General features: G+C 41.3%; 1 protein-coding gene across 1 annotated transcript in view; it reads right to left on the minus strand.

The window, feature by feature from the left end:
- Positions 1–617: 617 nt before the first annotated feature.
- Positions 618–17,565, minus strand: part of LOC140106768 (alpha-2-macroglobulin-like protein 1) — a 38,624-nt gene continuing 21,676 nt past the window's right edge. Inside the window, exons 21-36 of the mRNA XM_072131385.1 lie at positions 16,454–16,575; positions 14,903–14,954; positions 13,469–13,543; positions 12,704–12,880; positions 12,421–12,502; positions 12,160–12,316; positions 12,002–12,076; positions 10,271–10,433; positions 8,626–8,826; positions 5,693–5,913; positions 3,846–3,970; positions 3,538–3,634; positions 2,755–2,823; positions 1,884–1,986; positions 1,539–1,580; positions 618–900 (exon numbers count right to left, since the gene is read on the minus strand). Coding sequence (XP_071987486.1) covers positions 1,540–1,580; positions 1,884–1,986; positions 2,755–2,823; positions 3,538–3,634; positions 3,846–3,970; positions 5,693–5,913; positions 8,626–8,826; positions 10,271–10,433; positions 12,002–12,076; positions 12,160–12,316; positions 12,421–12,502; positions 12,704–12,880; positions 13,469–13,543; positions 14,903–14,954; positions 16,454–16,575 — 1,760 coding nt within the window. The 3' untranslated portion in view covers positions 618–900; position 1,539. The remainder of the gene's footprint in view (positions 901–1,538; positions 1,581–1,883; positions 1,987–2,754; positions 2,824–3,537; positions 3,635–3,845; positions 3,971–5,692; positions 5,914–8,625; positions 8,827–10,270; positions 10,434–12,001; positions 12,077–12,159; positions 12,317–12,420; positions 12,503–12,703; positions 12,881–13,468; positions 13,544–14,902; positions 14,955–16,453; positions 16,576–17,565) is intronic.

Genomic DNA, 17,565 nt, shown 5'->3' on the forward strand with positions numbered 1-17,565 from the left:
GTCCGAGCAACAAGCAGTTTCGAGTACGCTAATGCTCGAACGAGCATCAAGCTCGGACGAGTATGTTTGCTCATCTCTAATTATTATGCATTGTACTGTATGTCTAATGTAGCTGTAGTGATGCATTAAAGGGGTATTCCCACAAATTCCAACCTGTCTCTATCAGTGTATACAATTTTGAATGCCCCCGATTCCAGTTTGGTTTTTACTTACAATTTTTGGTTTACAATTTAATTTCCCCTGATTTGGTTGCCCCTGGTTCCACAATCGGACTGCAAAGTACCACTCTGTTCCACTGCATTTAGGCATGCTACACTAAGTCTAGGGTTTTGAGAGTCATAAAATTGGAAGAGGGGTAGGGAGAGTATTTCACTAGTATGTGAAGATAGTCCTCTTTTTTACCTGACAGATGTCCTTTAAATATTTTAAGAAATGTAAAATTCAATAAAATGCCATTAAAATTCAGGAAAGGGATAAACAAAAATTGGTGATACATTTTTGCAAGTGCACATAAATGCCTGCCTTTTACTTGAATAAATACAATATTTTTTTTGTACAAAGCTTTATTTAAATTTTAAACATAACATGATTGATTATATAATTGTCTATTGCCATTTTCCTGTTACATTTTACATTTTTAATATGTAGAACAACCTCCATTGTAAGCATACATTATAAGAAATTGTAAGCATTGTAAGAAAAAGTAACTGTAGTACTTTTTTTTATTACATCCTTATGATTTATAAGTAACCTAATTGTTACTGATATAGAGAAACAATTTGATTATTAAATAAAATAAATAATTAAAATATTATTATTTATATATTAAATAATTTAACTCTCAGATTATTCTGCTCAATGTAGGATCCACAAATTATCCACACATTTCCATATCAGGTCCTACAAAGACAAGAAGAAAAAAAATAAGTATCGTGTATGGAACAAAGGGTTTTGGACAATGTGGAAGGGACCACCATGGGCACGTACATCAGCCCTAAATGTGGATGTTACGATAGCCATTAACGTTCCCTATAACACTGAGCACAGTATTGGTTTTAATGGTTTACGTGCAGTAAATACTTGAGTAAAACCTCCCTGCTGTTCCAACACCATTGCTCCTGTGTCTCTGTCAGGGATTGGCTGTAGTGGTCAGATGATTAGACTGATTGTTAGCCTTGTAGTCAAGTAAATAGACCAGCAAGGATCACCAGAGTAAGGGCTTATTCACGCGGCCGCATAGACAGCAATAGCGGCACGGCGGGGATCCGGTGCCACACCAGTGTGGCACCGATCCGGGCCACACACCGCAAAAAGATAGAGCATGCTCTATCTTTCTGCGAGTGTGCGCCCGTGAGCCGCTATTCTCTATGGAGGGAGGAGGGGTCATCTCCTCCTTTACTCCAGCACACGGCGGTATACCCATGAGTACAAATTTTTTTCAAGCTATTCTATGGGGGGGGGGGGTCCTCTCTTTTTCCTTTTAGAAGTTATAAAATGCCCAAAAACTTTCATTTCACAAATGAGTTGAATTATCTTACCTTACTTGCAGGGGTATTCATAAGAGACCTCAATATGTCGTGCTGTGTAATAAAAAACAGAGGTGTAAGGCACTGAGGAAGGACTGTAAGATGAACTTTAAAGGGTTTTCCTGGAATTTACTTTAATTGACCTATGTACAGTATAGGTCGATATCAATTTAAGGTTTATGAGGGTTCAATCCAATGATCTAAAGATTGATTCAGAACTCCATTGATCTGATCTCATTACCAATTGTAAGGCTAGATGCTCACTTTGAAGACATCCTCCTCAAGTTGATAACAGGTAGACAAGAGATATCATTGTCATGGAAAACGTAAGGTTCCTGTTCATTAACATTCACTTACAGGTCTCATAATAATCCTTCAGATATACCACAGCCGCATTCAAGTCCTTCACTTCACTTTGCTGCTCAACCTCTATAGAGAGTTGGTTTGGTGTGGATTCAACCTAATGGACAATAATAAGCAAAACATCAATAACTCATTTGTGATCAAGTGCACCCCCATTTCTGAAGATCTCTGCTTGCTGGCAGTATGTAAGACAAAGTCTCAAAAGTGCTTATTTATCTCTCCCCTCTTCCCACTTTTCAGTACCCTATACACAATTTATTATTGTGTTATTATTAACTTATTATTATTTGGCCAAGGGGATGTCATGTAATGTCACATTTTCTTTACACAGTAACATTAACAACTACTCTATGTATGTATCTGATCACATGAAATCACAGCAGCCTCCATGGAATTATGCCGTGATTTCATGGGATTTGATAAAACATGAGGTATATGTGAATGTTTCTGGTTAAAGGACCCTTGATGACATCATCCTGGTCACGTGACACAAAGTGGTGCATGGTGAATGCAATACAAAACAATAGTACTTTATATGAAGAGGGATATGGATATGGCGTGGAGAGGAGAGCAGTGGATGGGAGGGGCCGGCAGTGCAGGACACGCCCACTTTGATACCAGACAGGATAACATAAATTTGATTTTATGGGGATGTGAGTGAAACAATTTTTAACCTAAAGAGGGGTGGCATTTAGGTAATAGGGCTCGATGGGAGCCTGTCACTAGCTGTATTTTTGAAAAATGTGGTGACTGGTTCCCTTTAACCAAAACATGATCCAAAAAACCCATTAAAATAGTTTTCAAACCAGTCCACAATTGAGAGAAGTCACTTTATATACTGATACAGTATCTTTTGTGAATTTACCTTGTCCAGATAGATTGTAACCTCTGTCTGGCTGGATTCAACTCGCATCACCAGGCTATTAGCTAAAAGCTGAAGGAAAAAAACAGGAAAGATGACATTCAAGATACGATATAATGAAAGTAATAAGACAGGTACAGCCTATAAATGGTGAACTCTGATTATACTGTATGTACTGCTGGGGTGTGGATATCATTGAGGAGCGCCCTCTAGCTCAGGATCCCCTCTATGAGTAGCCAGCCATGGACATTAATCTTTAGGGCCCAAGATGTATTTCTACATTTACATAGAATTCCCAAAACTACATTATAACATTATGGAAGTCAGGGACGGATTAAGACCAACATGGGTCATGGGCTGTATGAATATTAATGTCCCTACAAGTCTGGAATCACTTCCTACATATGGTACTAGAATCAGCTTCTTGGGGAATGGTGGATGTGTCCCTTCTGCCTGATTTCATTCTGCGGTTCAGGACCTCTGGAGGAGAACAAAGGTCCTGAAATGTCTCTTGTGTATATATGTATTGAGTTTGGGAACAGATGTACGAGGATTTCATGGATGAACACCCTTCTCAGTATAAAAGTTGGTGGTTGGTTCGGGTGGCAATGGGACCCCTCGAAGGCTTGGGCTGCGGACTACTGCCCAAACTGCCTGTATTATAATCCACTACTGATGGAAGGGGCATCCAGAGACAAAGGATTTTAAGAATAGATTGTTTTCTATAGGATTAGGACAATAGGATTGCTGGTACAGTTCTATAATGAGCTTATATAAGTAACTCACCCTATTTACAGAGTCTTCTATGGGGACAAATCCAGACACCATCTTTACGATCATTATGGCCATGTTAGAAGCTTTGTTTTCGCTTGTATCGCTTAAACTGAAATATGAAGAGATTGGTCACAAACCAAAAATAATATTCTTATCTCCTGCAAAAAAAAGCAACACATTCCATATTCTTTATTTTCGTGCCACTAGTTATAAACTCCACAAAGATGTTATCCTTGGTTTTAAAGTTGAGGCACCATAAATGAGACCAGATCTACGGTTCTACGACCACTGATATGTCCTATGTCCCATCAATGACTTACCCGACACTGATATCTATGGTGAAGGATGGCGCAGGATGCGGAGGGCACTCAATTGGTGCAGATGTTACATCCAGTATAAATGTCCTGTCTGGTTCCGGATTCAGAATATTGTATCTTAGTATAACCTGATTATGGAGAATCCGAGAGAAATAAGGTTTTAAAAACACATTCCATGTATTCTCCTGGAAAGGAGAACCTACCACTAGAATTATCACCACTAAACAACCAACAGCTTAAGTTACATTATAAAAATTTCCTTTAAGCACCATTTAACCTCTAAAACAATGGCCAACATTTATTAAAGCTCCTGCACCAGTTTTCTGTCGGACCATGCACATTCTTTTCAGTGCAAACTTCTTGTACGTGTATTTATAAAGTGTCAGTGACACAAAGTTCTGCACTGAAGGGGGCGCTCCGGTGCAGAGTTGGACCGTAAGCGCCACATTTAGCATGCAGTGTCCAACAGAAGGTGCACCAGAAAAAAAGTTGGTCCACTCTGTCGGGGTAGTGCAGAGGGCGCCAGATTCATGAAGAACAGGCACAAGAAATCCTGAATCTGGTGCCCATTGCCAGGGCTGCCACTGGGAAGTTTGATCCCCCCCCACAGAATGATAATCTGGCACTGTGTGCACAGAGAGTTCCCTGCACCTGGGAAAGGAGGAGGTTCTTCTGTGACTTGGGGCCCCTTCTCCTTCTCAGGGCCCCCGCAACACACTCACACTAAACCGACCCTGTCCATTGCCCCACATTTATTGAAGGGTTTGCACCAGTTTTCTATCCGACAGTGCAAATAATGTGCAAACTACTTGCAGATGTATTTATAAAGTGTCTGCGCCAGTTTTGTGTCGCAGCTGCTCTGTGTCCGACAAGTCAGAAAAAAGGTGCACCTTAAGGGGATGTTACTGCTTAGTCTGAGATTGCGCCACATTTATTACTGACGTGCTCCAAGATTCTGTCTGCGCCACAATTCTGCTGCGTAAACAAAGTGCACCAAAAGAAAAATGGTGCACATTCCCAAGCAGTGCAGGGGGCGCAAGATTCATGAAGACCGTGCTCCAGTTTTGATGAATCTGGCGGCCTCTGCACACTACACAGGCAAACTGCACATAGTACAGACTGCACTTGTACTGATAAATGTGGGCCACTGTCTGGAAAGTGACATATACATATATAAACAAGCTGAAAAGAGTCTTTTCTTGCCTGTGACGAGTCCGGATAAGGGACTGGAATGGGAGTGTAACTTTAAATGCTTTTACTTTGGATTTTATAGCATATAGAACCTTCTGATGTAATTTTAAAGTTACAAATCTCAGTTTTAAGAATGCAGAATTGTGACTGTGCTATGGAACTGGATATTTAAGTGCAGCTCATTATCTCAATTTTCTCTTCAGATATCTTTGGTGCTGTGACACAGAGAACTGGGATCCTAGTGAATCTTTAAAGGAAATCTCTTTAAAAGAAAGGCGTCTCCTCCCCTGACAGGTAGGTAAAGTCAGCTTGATTCACTACCACACAAGTGGTAGTTTTTCTTTAAAAGTGCACCAGAAGGTTATAGGTACTTTGAAACCCAAGACAGGGGAATCTAAATAGAGCATTCCTCCTCTCAGTGTGATATATCTTTTTTGGATACCTGCACAGGGAGATGCTTATCAACTAGTTTGCAATGGTAAATTTTTGGCCAATATTTAACTCAAAGAAAGGAAAGCTGCAAAGGATTTTATATATCCTATTGAGGCTGATTTGGGTTCAAAGTTGAAAATTCTGTTGACAGGTTCCCCTCTAAGACTGAGGAGACCAATCTGCTATCCAAGTGAGTATTAAGTTAGTGGTAGGGGTAGGTACTGTACCTGAACATACGCACAACCGCTTCCAGATGCTTCCAGGGTGTACTCTGCTGGGATGTGTGGCAGGTCCACAGTCTGCACCTCTGTTGGTTTCTTGGAATCTACTATCACATTGTCACTAAATCCTTTGTCATTGGTAATGGTTATATTGGGCATGTTTTCATCAACGAAGGTTCGGGTAGCATAGATACTGATCCCCCATAGAGCAACTAATGTGTCCTGTAGTATCCAAAAAAAAATCTATTTATTCCAACAAATGGTAGTGGATTTAGTTCTATAAAGATTTCATTCACATGAAAACAAGAGACATAAAAATGTAAAAAAAAATAAGCAATGATAAATTCTATACATTTTAGGAAAACTATTACACTGGGTTATGCCTACTGTAAGAACTAATGAGGCGGAATTTATTAAATATTGTAAATTTAGAGGATGTTAATCTGTGTCATGACCTGCTCCTCGTGGCTTTGATTATTTACTAGTCTTAATCTAAGATGTTAAAGGACATCTACCACCAGGATGAAGGTTTGTAAACCAAGCACACTGACATACTGGTGTGCGCCCCCTCTGGCATGATCTGCTCTTTTTCTAGCTTCTTTTGCCCTGGTTTTTACAAAAAAAAGGCTTTTTCAAAATTATGCAAATGAACCTGAGAGGCTCCGGGCTCTTTAGGTGTTAATGGAGCCCCTAAAAATTTGCACAATTTTTAAAGCCTTTTTTCTTAAAAAACAGGAAATACGAAGCTAAAAGAAGAGCAGATCCTGCCAGAGGGGGCGCACACCAGTACGTCAGTGTGCTTGGTTTACAATTCTTCATACTGGTGGTAGATGTCCCTTAAAGGGATAGTCAAGTTTTAAAACATTGGTCACCTATTTTTTGGATAGGTGATGGGTTTGTAATCAGCAATCTGTTGCTTCTGCATCACAAGCTAGTGAGGACCCGTCTGTACATCATTGAATACATGTTTGCAGCTCAATCCCATAGAAATGAATAACGTACCAAAAAATGGCAACCCCTTTCAGATTGTGAAGTTCAATTTTACACCTTCAATTTGTTGGCTTACATTCAAAAATATTAATTCCAAATGGGTTTTCAAAAGAATTTAAGTTATTGTTGTCCTGTGAGTAGGGGATACCAGGATGATCTGTGAGCGTCCGACTGCCAGGGCCTCCATGAAAACGGGACGCCATGAAAACGGGACGCCATGAGAACGAGTATCCCCTTCTCAATAATGGGTGTAGCTCCATTCAATTTTAAGGGAATGATAGAAATAGCGGAGTACAGAGGGAATAGAGAGGAAAAACGCACGCTCATCCACCCATCAGTGAGATTGGGATCCCCGTTCTACTGAGGGCTGGACCCCCACTAATTGGCCAGTTATGCCCTATCTTGTTTATAGGGGATATCTGAGATACTTGGTTCATCCAAAATTAAATTAAAGGAGTTTTCCCAGGATACGAATGCACTGGCCAACAATGGAACTGTGATCCGTGGAGTAGGCCACAGGTGGTAGGGGTATGGTCATGACAGGCTGGATGGTAGGGATAGGAAAATGGGGTTTGTATGGTTCTGGTGGATGGATTATTTTCTGAGGTGATAAGGAGATTTTTGGGGGGGGGGGTTACGGGAGTTTATATAGTGCAAGAAGTGTGTGCCATCTTTTTGGCAAGAGCAAAGTTGTCCCGCCTGCCCACCCCAGTAGTTGGTCTTTGTATTAGTGCACTATAGTGCATTTTGAGGAGGAAGGATACAAGTAGACTCCTATCCTGTCAGGTGAGGGTAGTGTGAGTTTCGTTTAAGGTTGTATCGGGTTCTTGACAATGGTCAGATAAATCTCTAGATGTGAGGAACTCCAGTAATTAAGTAAAGATATACAATTTTCTAAGTCCCGGGGATGGAAAGTGTTGTTATGTGGTTGGTCAATGGTTGTAGTTTTGGATCACACTTTTTCTATGTCATTTGCCAGAAGGTTTGTGGATTATGGAACTGGGTGTGAGCTGCATGATGAGCGTGCTTTATCCGGCTTTATGGAAGTGGAGGACCAGATGGAAGTTCATTTGATTAATCCATTTGCTTGGGGTTGTTGTCAAGATCTCAACTATTCATTGAATTGGAGTTACTGGGGGTCATTTACTAAGGGCCCGATTTGCATTTTCCTGACGTCTTACCCGAATATTTCCGATTTGCGCTGATTTTGGCGCACGCAATCGGATTGGAAACTGGACACGCGCTTACCTTCACCAGGATTGTGAACTCTGCAGGACCTCGGCGGACTTCAGCCCAGCAGCGACACCTGGTGGACGTCGGAGGAACTGCCTTATTGAATCGCCGGAAGACCCGAATCCACCGCAGAGAACGCGCCGCTGGATTGCGAATGGACCGGCTAAGTAAATCTGCCCCAATGTATTTAGTTGTATTATGCTAATATTTCTTTGCAATTTTACCTACTAAGCCCTGTCCTGGTCATGTGGATCACTCCATTTTTAGGTCATGGTCTGGTGATAATTATTAATACTAACCCCTTTTAATAAAGTTGGAATGTGTGGAACTCTTCATATTTAAAGGGGAATTCCCACGGGATAAGGCATAACTTGCTTATCAGTGGGGGTCTCAGTGCCGAGACCCCCGCAGATCACGAGAAGGAGGGGTCCAACAAACCCCTCACTGCTCCTTAGACTAATGGAGCAGACGGCCACGCATGACCGTTCTGCTCCATTAATCTCTATGGAGCTGATGTAAAAATTGCCGAGCGCCAATCAGCGATCTCCATCAGCTCCATAGAGATTAATGGAGCAGAACAGTCATGCGTGGGAAAACCCCTTTAAACAAAAAACTAAATTCTTATTCTTAGCCTTTACTTAAATCATCGATGACCTCCATGCATAAAAAGTTTCAAGTAAGTATATATCATCTTATCATTAATAAACTTGCCTGAGTAGTGGTAAATCCTCCATTGGCATTATGTTGAGATGTTAACCAGTGAACCACAGGTACAGCCGCACCTAAGTCTTTTTCAGATGGTTCAGTCCCAGACACGAGTGTCAACAAAACATATGCAGTAGGCTCCACTTCTCCAGACTTTGCTTGTGACGGATTATCTTCAGGGATCTCAGAATTGGACCAGTATGTCTTGTCATCTAAAGAAAAGTAAAAAAAAAAAATGATGTGAAACGTTTCAATGTTTCATATTTACACCAATTTATTATTTATCAATTTGACCGACACCATAAGTGCCATAACTTTCCCTTTGGCAAAATAAAAACAACTCACCACATGCATAGAAATGTAGCAACACAGAATTTGTATGGTTTATCATAGTGAAGAAATGGGGCAATAAAATTTTGAGGATAACTGGGTATATTTGATGGTTTAGCTTTGGGTGGGTGGTTTGTGTGGTCATGGGCCCCCTGGAAGGCTTGGGATCTGTGTGGTCATGGGCCACCTGGAAGGCTTGGGATCTGTGTGGTCATGGGCCCGCTAGAAGGCCTAGTCTGGGGCTACTGCCCAACCCACCTATATTATTATCCTCTACTGATTATCTTAAGGAGACATTGGGGCACATTTACTAAGGGTCTGAACACCGCATTTTCGTCGAGTTTCCCAACTTTTTACAGTTTTGCCCTGAATTGCACAGGGGTTTTTGGCGCATGGGATCAGATTGTGGCACATAGGCGCTGGCTTGCATGCGACACAAATTGGGGGGCGTGGACGTCGGACAACCCGACTAATTTGGACAAACCGCGGAATTTAAAAACCAAATTGTGTCGCAAGATCAGCACTCACATGCACTGGGAAGAAGATGGTGAACTCCAGGGGACCCCAGCGGGGGAAGCGAAACATGCAGAAAATTGGACACACAGGGGCAAATTTACTTACCCGGCCCATTCGCGATCCAGCGGCGCATTCTCTGCTCTGGATTCGGGTCCGGCCGGGATTCATGAAGGCAGTTCCTCCGCCGTCCACCAGGTGGCGCTGCTGCGCTGAAAATCATCTCCACGCGCCGGAATGCACCACCTCGGACCAGGTGAAGGTAAGCGGTCACCAAGCGACACTTTTTCGGTTTTTAAATGCGGCGGTTTTTCCGAATACGTCGGGTTTTCGTTCGGCCACGCCCCCCGATTTCCGTCGCGCGCATGGCGGCGCCGATGCGCCACAATCCGATCGCGTGCGACACAATCCCGGGGCAATTCAGGTACAATCGGCGCAAATCGGAAATATTCGGGTAACACGTCGGGAAAACGCGATTCGGGCCCTTAGTAAATGACCCCCACAATCTTAGTGAATTGCGGCAGCTCCGAATCCTCGTCAGACATTCCGGATCGGCGGCGTCAACTGGACAGGTAAGTAAATGTGCCCCATGGTCTCTTGAACAACAAAAAGACCTTAGACCAATGTAAAATTTATGACCTAGTCTAAGAAAATGAGAGTTGCGCCCCTTCCAATGACTGTTCAGCAGGGGTACCGAGAGTTAGTCTCTCAACATCCTGGTATTGTGCAGGGGATACAAACACTGTGACCGACCCCATAAAATGCCTGGTTATTTTTGATGCCAAATATTCAATAAAAATTCCATAAACATACCTTGCTTTATGGCTACTTCGTCAAGCTGCTCCAAAAGTTGTGTCCTCTTCACTGTGTCCCCCAGCAGAGTGTAAGTGTATGCGCACTGAGCCTTGGTGTAGGTTGAGCTTTGGGCTTGAGTGCAATTCTCTAGACATTGCTTTGCCTTTTCTACGACTTCATCCTGTGATGTTAGAAATAGATGATGAAGTATCACTGGATGTTATTTTTTTTACATTACTGTGACTTTTACGTGTAACCGTGCCAAAATGGATTTGTTTTTAAATGGAAACATGATGTATTAACTATAATAGAGTCAATGAGGTAGACATCTCTAAAATGTACACAATATTTTTGTGTTCCTGTGAGAAAGTTCTAACTAAAGAAGTCATGTGATTACGGTAGGCTCATTGCCGAGATTTGACCACAGGATTTTGGTAACAATATCATGGTGGGGGGGGGGGGGGGGGGTTGATGGTATCCGACAATTGTAAAAGATAAGTTGAAGAAAGAAGAACCAGTTACTGGGCCTCAACACCACTAAAATTGTGCAACTATATTCTCTCTGAATTGGTACAGCCCTATAAATTTTATTCCCATGTCCTAAATCAGAATGCAGTGCCAATATAGGTTCTCTGTTCCACGTTTTTTGGAATTACTCTGCTTTTCTCCAATATTGAAGGAGAGTTAGGGACCTTATCAAAGATCTGTTTTGAATAGCTGTTCCAGACCTGGTGGTTTATATTTTTAGCCTTTCCCTTGCCCCTTTTGGGTTACCAGTTCCCAGTTGCTCATACAGGTTTTGACTGCAGCCAAAAACCGATTATTGGAAATGCCATTTTCCATTCTCTCTTTTGGATCTTTGTTCTAGGATGAGAGATCTGTGAGATATGGAATACCTTACAGCTCTGCTTCCTCATACCATGGACAGATTCAGGAGCACTCAGTCTACTTGGAACCTCTTCAGTGCTGGGCCAAATTAAGGGCCAACTAAGGGTCGCGCTGCTCATTTTCGGCAGGCTTTGGGGATTACACAGCTTTGACAGTTATTTAACAAGTGTCTGCTCTGGGATTTTGGCTCACGCAATCCTTTTGTGGGGCAGCTGCGCTGGCTTCCATTCATCACCAATTAGGGGGCGGGACGTCAGACGATCCGACTGATTCGGCCTGAGTGCGGCATTTAACTTTTATATTGTGTCGCAAGCCTAAGCACTTACATGCACCACAAAAATGATGGTGAACTCGAACCTGACCGGAGGAGCAACACATGCAGGATACGGGGCGCACAATCGTAGTGAATCGCGGCAGAGTGCATTATCATCAGACAATGCACTCTCTGTGAATTCCAGCGGCCGGGTAAGTAAATGTGCCCCACGGTGGTTGTTTTTTTCCGCACATTGGGGGAGATTTATCAGAAGTTTTTGAGAGCAAAACTGTTCTAGTTGTTCGTGTCAACCAATCAGAGTTTCAGCTTTTATTTTTTTAAACTGCTGTGGGAAAATGAAAGCTGAGCTCTGATTGGGTGACACTTCTGATAAATCTCCATCATTATTTCTATGTTATTTTTCTTTTGTTGTAATTTTTTTCAAAAATATGTAAAATAAAAAGTTGAAAAAAGACTTATATATTCCCCCCTTCGGAAAACCCCCAATAAACCTCTTATAAACTGCTTATTATTAAGACTATTCTAGCAAAACAAGAATATCCTAACCACAACCGCTTTATGTTGTATAAGACGTGGTGGACACTTACGTATTGTGGATCTCCTATCTCTAGGAATGCTGATGTGACATATGCTGTGAGTGAGGTCTCACTGTCCAGTCCTCCCTGAAGATAGAGTTAAAGTGAAAATACAGATATAAGATCCCCACACTAGTAGTATGCCATTTTCTATGGTGTCATGCTCTTACTTGAAGCTCCTGGTGAATTACTCGGCCAACGTTCTTGAAGCAGCCATTGCTTTGCTGCTGCCCTTTCAGCCAGTCCAGAGCTTCTGTGATGTGTCTGTACTCTATAAAGATATATTTGGTACCAAGAAAGAAAAACCGTGCCACCAACGCTGTCAGCCTGACAGTAACAAAAGATAAAAAACAATGAAAAACATTGAAAAATTGGGATAATCCAACACTAATAGCACAGTACTCTACGTGTATGAAGCATGGGTATCTCACCATGTACTTCCAGATACATCACTATTCCCAAAAGCGCTGTAAGATCCATCATCATGTTTATAATTTAGTTGATTCTGGTAACCTGGAAAAGACAAAAGCCACTTAATCACAAATTCTGTGGGTCTTTACTTTACAGCCGTCACCTCATTTACAGCAGAGACAATTAAAGCTGTACTGGACCGGAAATGATTCGTTCTACGAGATATAGAATTTTGCTTCTTAGTAACCTGATGTTGTATCAACCTTCTTCCACCATTTTTGATACTGCATAGCTGTATCTTACCTTCTTCCATGTACTCATTTGCTTTGTTCATAATTTCATCAGTAAGTTGTCCAGTAGCACTATAGTATCCCATAACTGCTATGGTAGGAGCTAGGAGGATCATATTCTGCTCCCCACATCCCATTGGCAGGTTCACAAGAGCATTTAGGTTTTGTAGTGGCTTTCCCATTATATCCCCTAAAAAGAGAAAGAAAGTTAATAGGACAACCAGGGGCGGCTCCAGGTTTCACTAGGCCCTGGGCGACAAAGTAGGCCCCTTTGCAGTAAGCTCGCATGGCAGCATTCAAAATTCAGAAACTATAACAGTCTCCTGTTCCCTAAAATATTCTCTAGTTTATCATCACAAAAAGTCCACTAATGGTTATTTTATATAAGCCCCCATGGATTCCTAATGTACAGCCTTATGTGGGCCCCCACCAGCAGCTCTGGCCCCTGGCACTTGCCCAAGTATACCCAGTGCTACGCCATCCCTGATCACAACAAAGCAAGAAACTTCCAACAATAAAAGTGTGGGTTTTTTTTTTACAAGAAAAACTACAATCACTAAAGGTTGCTTGAGATTAGATATTGGTTCACAAATTTCCAAACTTATTATATTTTAGGTCAGAAAAAAATTATCTTGGCACTTTGATAAAGAAACAAACACTACTTGGGAATTGGTTGCTTTGTCTTTTACTTGTTCGTCATCCGACTCTGTATTTGTGGAAAAATATATCAATGTCAGCTAGAAATATCACACCAACCTGCAAAAGATGGTCTCCTTACCTGTGACAGTGACCTCTGCAGACTGTGATCCAAGCACAACATTTTCTGGAAGGTCCAATGATATTGTCTGCGACTCTGGAAAGAAAAACATTTCAGCAACATTAGGAGAATCAGTGGCTAATCGGGAGGATGTATTAGGAAACCTACCATGAGGAATCTACCATTAGAGGTAGATCTGATAGTAGATTCTACCTCCTGTCTCTGACATAATTTGTAATTTGATAATCCTGGAACCCAATTTGTTAAAAACTTTTTGTAGCAATTTGTCATTTAACTGCAGAGGCTATTGGGGCGTGGTGTAACCTTAGCTCCCAGTGCCCGGCCAGGCTAGTACACGCCCCAGTAGCCTCTGCAGTTAATTTACATATTACACATAAAGTTTTTAACAAGTTACCTTAGGTTAGGTTCCAGGATTATTAAATTACAGATTAAGACAGAGGCAGACAGGAGAAATTCTACCATCACATCTACTCATAGTAGATTTGTCATGGTAGGTTTTCCCTTAAGACTGGACTTTTGTACGCCAGTCTTAATATTCCCCTGCCCAATGGCGCACAGCGTGCTAGATCTACTAAGAGGCTCCGCCCTTTTAGTAGACCCAAAAGTCATTTCCACCTGTGTAGACCAGGTCTGACTTGGAGGAGATTTTAGCTATACTCTATGCCAGTTTTTAACCGGTCTGTGTCTAGTACACTTTTTGTATTGATGTGATATTTTTTTATGTCAATAAAGTTATTCACATTTTAGTAGCCTCTATGTGACACACATCTTTCCTCTCTTTGCAAAAAAAAAAAAGCTGTCAAAATTGCCTAATTTCACATTTAACAAAGATTCTGGTCAAGTTTTAACCACTTTTGTGTTTTGTAAAAGAGGGTATAATAATAATTTCTGTATTTATACAGCACACATAGATTATGCAGGGCTACACAGAGCTTGCCAAATCGGTCCCTGTCCCCAATGGGGCTCACAATCTAATCAGCCTACCAGTATGTATTGGAGTGTGGGAGGAAACCCACGCAAACACGGAGAGAACATACAAACTCTTTGCAGATGTTGACCCTGGGACTTGAACCTAGGTCCCCAGCGCTGCAAGGCAGAAGTGCTACCCACTGAACCACCGTGCCACCCTTGGTCTAGGTTGTGTAAAATGTGAGGCAAAATTTGGCACATTTTTCTGGTGTGAACCAAGTCAACAAATAGGAGGTGCAAAATATAACTAGACGGTTTTATAGTATTGCAGACAATACTAGAGTGTGAGACATTTTGATAAATTTTCTGCAGTATGAGACTGTCTGTCTAACCATAAGACACTTTAAATAAATCTAACCCAGTCAACTTTTCCTGGTAACTTTTGTTTCCGAGCATTTAAGAATCCCCATCATAGTGTAACAAAAATAGAATATATGAGATAATATGATATCCTAAATCACTTACGAAATGCGCAAATGAGAAAATTGCTTGTTTTTTCCACTGGTACTCCATTGGGCTGTGGGGAAAAAAAAAATCTACTGTAACAACAAGTAAGAAACAACTATATATAGAAATAATTACTATATGCCTTTACTACAAGCCTTTAATGTACTAGAATACATAAAATAAAGTATATGAAAGCGCTTGTAGCCCCAGCCCACAGTAGAGAATAAAGTTGAGTTTCAAGACAGCCCATGGTAAAGAAAAGTCGCACTGGTTCTCATTTGTAATCTAAAACCTGTGGATAACTTGGTAATGGCACAACATAAGAACTTGAATGGTAGTTCGTCTAACTATAGAGTTGCCTACAGAGCCAGCGTTATGGGGTGGCAAACTAGGCATTTGACAAGGGCCCCCTGCATGTGGACTTTTGTGGGCAGAGGATGTATTTCTCCTTTAATACCTCTTGGCTGAATGCCTGGGTGAAGATGCTGATTATCTATCTTCTGTCTATATATCTATCATCTATCTGTCTAGTTATCTATCTCCTATAATCTGTCTATTTCCATTCTATGTACAGGCGGTCCCCTACTTAAGAACACCCGACTTACAGACAACCCCTAGTTACAAACGGACCTCTGGATGTTGGTAATTTACTGTACTTTAGCCTTATGCTATAATAAACAGCTATAACATTTACCAAATGTGTCTGCAATAAAGATTTTTGGTTCATCCCGGTTCTTATGACAATCCAACATTTTTTAAATCCAGTTGTCACAGAGACCAAAAACTATTTGACTGGGGTTTCAATTATAAAATATACAGTTCCGACTTACTCTAGACAGCAATGTTTTAATGTCATTGCATCTAGTCAGTACAGTGTAGGAAATTGGTTTGTCTAGTTGAGAGGCCATGGTCTTAGATGATGCAAGAATTTCACCTCCATATGAAGATTTCCTGTGCAGGCCACCTCTATAGGTGTATGGAGTTTCACAGGCATCTCCATAAGTAGAATGAATCTATATATCTCACTTTGCCAAACCAGTTCCCTATATTGTACTGATGACATGTAATGACATTCAAACAGCACTGTCCACACTTAGATGTCTATTACTTTTAAAGGCTGACTGGTTTGGCTATGATCCAGAGTCAGTACCCAAAGTGCAATTGCGGGATCCAGCTATGGACATGACCACAGACTTCAGCAAGAACTCTGTGTTTGAGTTTGGCGTTCAGCTGAATGCTGGGTGTTATCCCTTACATGCCGCTGTCAAAGCCCCAAGTGGCAAGTAGTTCCCGGTCGCACATACGCTGGCAAAATTTCTGAGAGTCTTGACACTCTAAACGATGCCAGGCAGCCTCATGGGTATTCAGGTCTGGGTAGGAGTACATGAATCCAGACTTTTGGTCAAGGTTTGGCCAAACCCACTGGATGTGAATCCCTGTATCCCCTGGGTACATTCATCACTAGTCACCAGGCTTCTTGGAAGTCAGATCTTGATTTGTAGGTAACACTGAAGGTATAGTTTTCCCTTTCCCACCCAGGAAAACATATTTGCATATTCTAGAACTTACCTCAACTATAAGTCTCCTCTGTACTATATCTGACTGGCCTTTAGTAGGTACTATAGGCGTCTGCCCATCACACAACTCACTGGTGCTCAGCGCCTTCGTTCCAATGATGATATTGATAGCTCCTAGAGAGAGAACATGGCAGATCTCAATACAATATTGTAACAAATGGCACATGTATAATTATACATTTTTTCAGCAAAGCCTATTGTTGTCTTCATCATTAATAGTTATAGGGTGAATATGTCATGTGGTCAAAATTTTTAATAAACCTCTTACCCTAAACTTCTTGTGCATGATATGTGCATAATAGCTCTACATTTTCCTAGTCAAAGCTCTAAATTATCTGTGTATTCATAGTGTAAGTAAGTTTAGTAGCAAGAATCCACCACTAGGGGGAGCTCACTGAATACACCTATAAAAAAAACCTTATAGAGCTCAGAGCTCAATAATTATGTCTCCATAATAAGCAAGATTTGTATTATTTACCCTGAGCGCCAGTTCCCAAAAAATATATTGTGACGTTAAAGGAATTTTCAGGTGTAGAATATTTATGGTCTATTATCAGGTCAGACCATAAATAGATTTGTAAATTTCATTGGGAGACCCCAGTGAATGTTGTTGACACCTACCATCTACATAGCTACAGTGATGCAAGGTATTTTCGTTGAATACAGGCAGTCCCCGGGTTACATACAAGATAGGGTCTGTAGGTTTGTTTTTAAGTTGAATTTGTATGTAAGTCGGAACTGTATATTTTATCATTGTAGTCCCAGCCAGAACTTTTTTGGTGTCTGTGACAATTGGATTTTAAAAATGTTGGGTTGTCATAAGAACCAGGATTAACACTAAAGCTTCATTACAGAGACCTGTGATAACTGTTATAGCTGTTTATTGTAGCCTAGGACTAAAGTACAAAAATTACCAATATCCAGAGGTCCGTTTGTAAGTAGGGGTCGTATGTAAGTCGAGTGTTCTTAAGTAGGGGACCGCCTGTATAGCAAAACTGCACTACCGTGCACTGCCACTATATTGTGTATTGTTTATTGTGCAAACATTGAAGTGGCCATAAAACTTCCTTGAAATGAGTACAATGGTCGCTTAAGAGATCAGAA

The sequence above is a fragment of the Engystomops pustulosus genome, chromosome 11, assembly GCF_040894005.1.
Source record: "Engystomops pustulosus chromosome 11, aEngPut4.maternal, whole genome shotgun sequence".
Lineage (NCBI taxonomy): Eukaryota > Metazoa > Chordata > Amphibia > Anura > Leptodactylidae > Engystomops > Engystomops pustulosus.